A 1,913-nucleotide genomic window follows, 5' to 3' on the forward strand; every position below is an offset into this window, starting at 1 on the left:
TTTCTATTTTGTTACTGATGTTATTCTATTACATTGAGGAAATATATGTGAGAATGACATTTGTTAAGAGAAAGCTGATATATCAAAATGAAGTAAATCATTGCATCTTAATATTTATCTGTTGAGAAAGAAAAATTGTTTAATGAATGCTCTTTAAGTATACGGCTGAAGGTTTTCTCATCATTTAAGAACGTTCTGATTTTTGAAATGCACTATTGAGTCAGGAGAGTGATGAAAATAGGAATTTTTTTAAACTATATTTTGTAGATGTGAAAGTCTTCATCCAGCCAGATTATGAAACTTATCATTTGGAGATGGCTTCCTTTTTGCAAAATGAAAGTTTCAACAAGTATTTGAGATGTAGGATGACACGCAATAATTATAATGTAACGTATGTGTGGATGAAAAATGGACTTTACATTGAATACAATTCCTTGGCTATTCTTCCAACTAGTGTTGTCGACCATACTAAATGGTTTGGAAGTGTAAAAACAAGGCAAGGAGAATATGTATGCGGTGTATGGTTTCCTGGTTTTCCTAAACCAGTCATGTCATCACCTGCTTCTGTGTATTTTTCAGGTAAGATTTTTTTGAAACAAGCTTATTAAAAATCATATTAATAATGTAGTATATAACCTAGTGTTCAGTATAGCTAACATTTAGATATTATAAAATAATAAATGTTTTAAGGTACTATTTACAATGCAAACATACAGTATTTTTAGTTATTGTAGATAAATGTTTAAATGTTAAATATAAAAATATCAAACAGTATTTAAAAAGTCCCAGGTAAATAAAGCATAACTTTTTCTAATGCATCATTTGATTCTTGAGAAATCAAACCATCATATATTTGCAGGAAACTGATTGAAAAAAAATTAAATATTTCTATGCCAAGGATTTTTAAAAGTGAATATTATATTTTTCATCCTGCAAAATTTCTTATGCAAAACTTTTAGAGGTAACTTTCATTTATTTGAAGTTTACATATGAAAACCTTTGTATATATATGTTATAACCTGGTTTAATACTCTAAGTTTAATTATGTGTCATCCTCTGAAACATTTGTTCTGAGAAAGTGTTGTTTAAAAGTTTATGACAAACATTTCGCTCATAAAAAAACAAACTTGTTTTTCAGATTTTATCTCATTTGTAATGAAGATCCAAGGTAAAAATATTCCTTTCAAAGGTTTACAGAAGCTACAGTTTTATGAAAATACAAGACAGTTTGTTACAAAAAAAATGGAGTCACTGATTGAAAAACTGGAAAATGATATAGAAAAACCAGCTTGGGATTTTATGAATTTCAAGTATGTTTTTACCATTTTTACTTTCAGATAGACTTGGCATGTATTTTTCATTTGTAAACAATGCCTATACTATTTTTGTATAGAGAGTTAACTTAGTATTGCTACTTTGGGTAAGGAATTTACTATTGCAGTTTAAATGTACTTAGAAAATATGCTTATTGCCCCTAACTGCTTTGGAAATTGATAATGAAAGCAAGAGGCAAATGATAAATAAAATTTACATCATTCAACTTATGGTATTGAAAGGAGATTTGCTATTCCACTAATGATCACACTTCCCTTATTATAGCCTTAAGTTATTTATAGGTGTTAAGTGGTATTAGGTATACAATGCTCAAAATGTGGTCTATAAATGCATTGTTACGTCTCCGTTTGTTAATTGATTTTTCGTAACTTCGTTCCGACGAAGCTTTAGCGACACAAGTCCTTACTTAATAAAACTGGTTTATTCTTTCTGAATATAACTTTACGATACACTTAATTTCAACATTCGCGCTAAAACAAATGCTATAACGAACGTTAACTTCAACAATACTCTCTGACTGCGGATCAATTACTCACTACCTACACACATTGTCACGCCGTGACCATCTTATATACACC

At 29.2% G+C, this 1,913-nt stretch overlaps 1 protein-coding gene across 1 annotated transcript in view; it reads left to right on the forward strand.

Moving 5' to 3' along the window:
• Positions 1-271: 271 nt before the first annotated feature.
• LOC106460925 overlaps positions 272-1,913 on the forward strand; it is an 80,058-nt gene continuing 78,416 nt past the window's right edge. The window contains exons 1-2 of the mRNA XM_022390553.1: positions 272-579; positions 1,139-1,310. Coding sequence (XP_022246261.1) covers positions 315-579; positions 1,139-1,310 — 437 coding nt within the window. The 5' untranslated portion in view covers positions 272-314. The remainder of the gene's footprint in view (positions 580-1,138; positions 1,311-1,913) is intronic.

Source organism: Limulus polyphemus, unplaced genomic scaffold, assembly GCF_000517525.1.
Source record: "Limulus polyphemus unplaced genomic scaffold, Limulus_polyphemus-2.1.2 Scaffold1, whole genome shotgun sequence".
Classification (NCBI taxonomy): domain Eukaryota; kingdom Metazoa; phylum Arthropoda; class Merostomata; order Xiphosura; family Limulidae; genus Limulus; species Limulus polyphemus.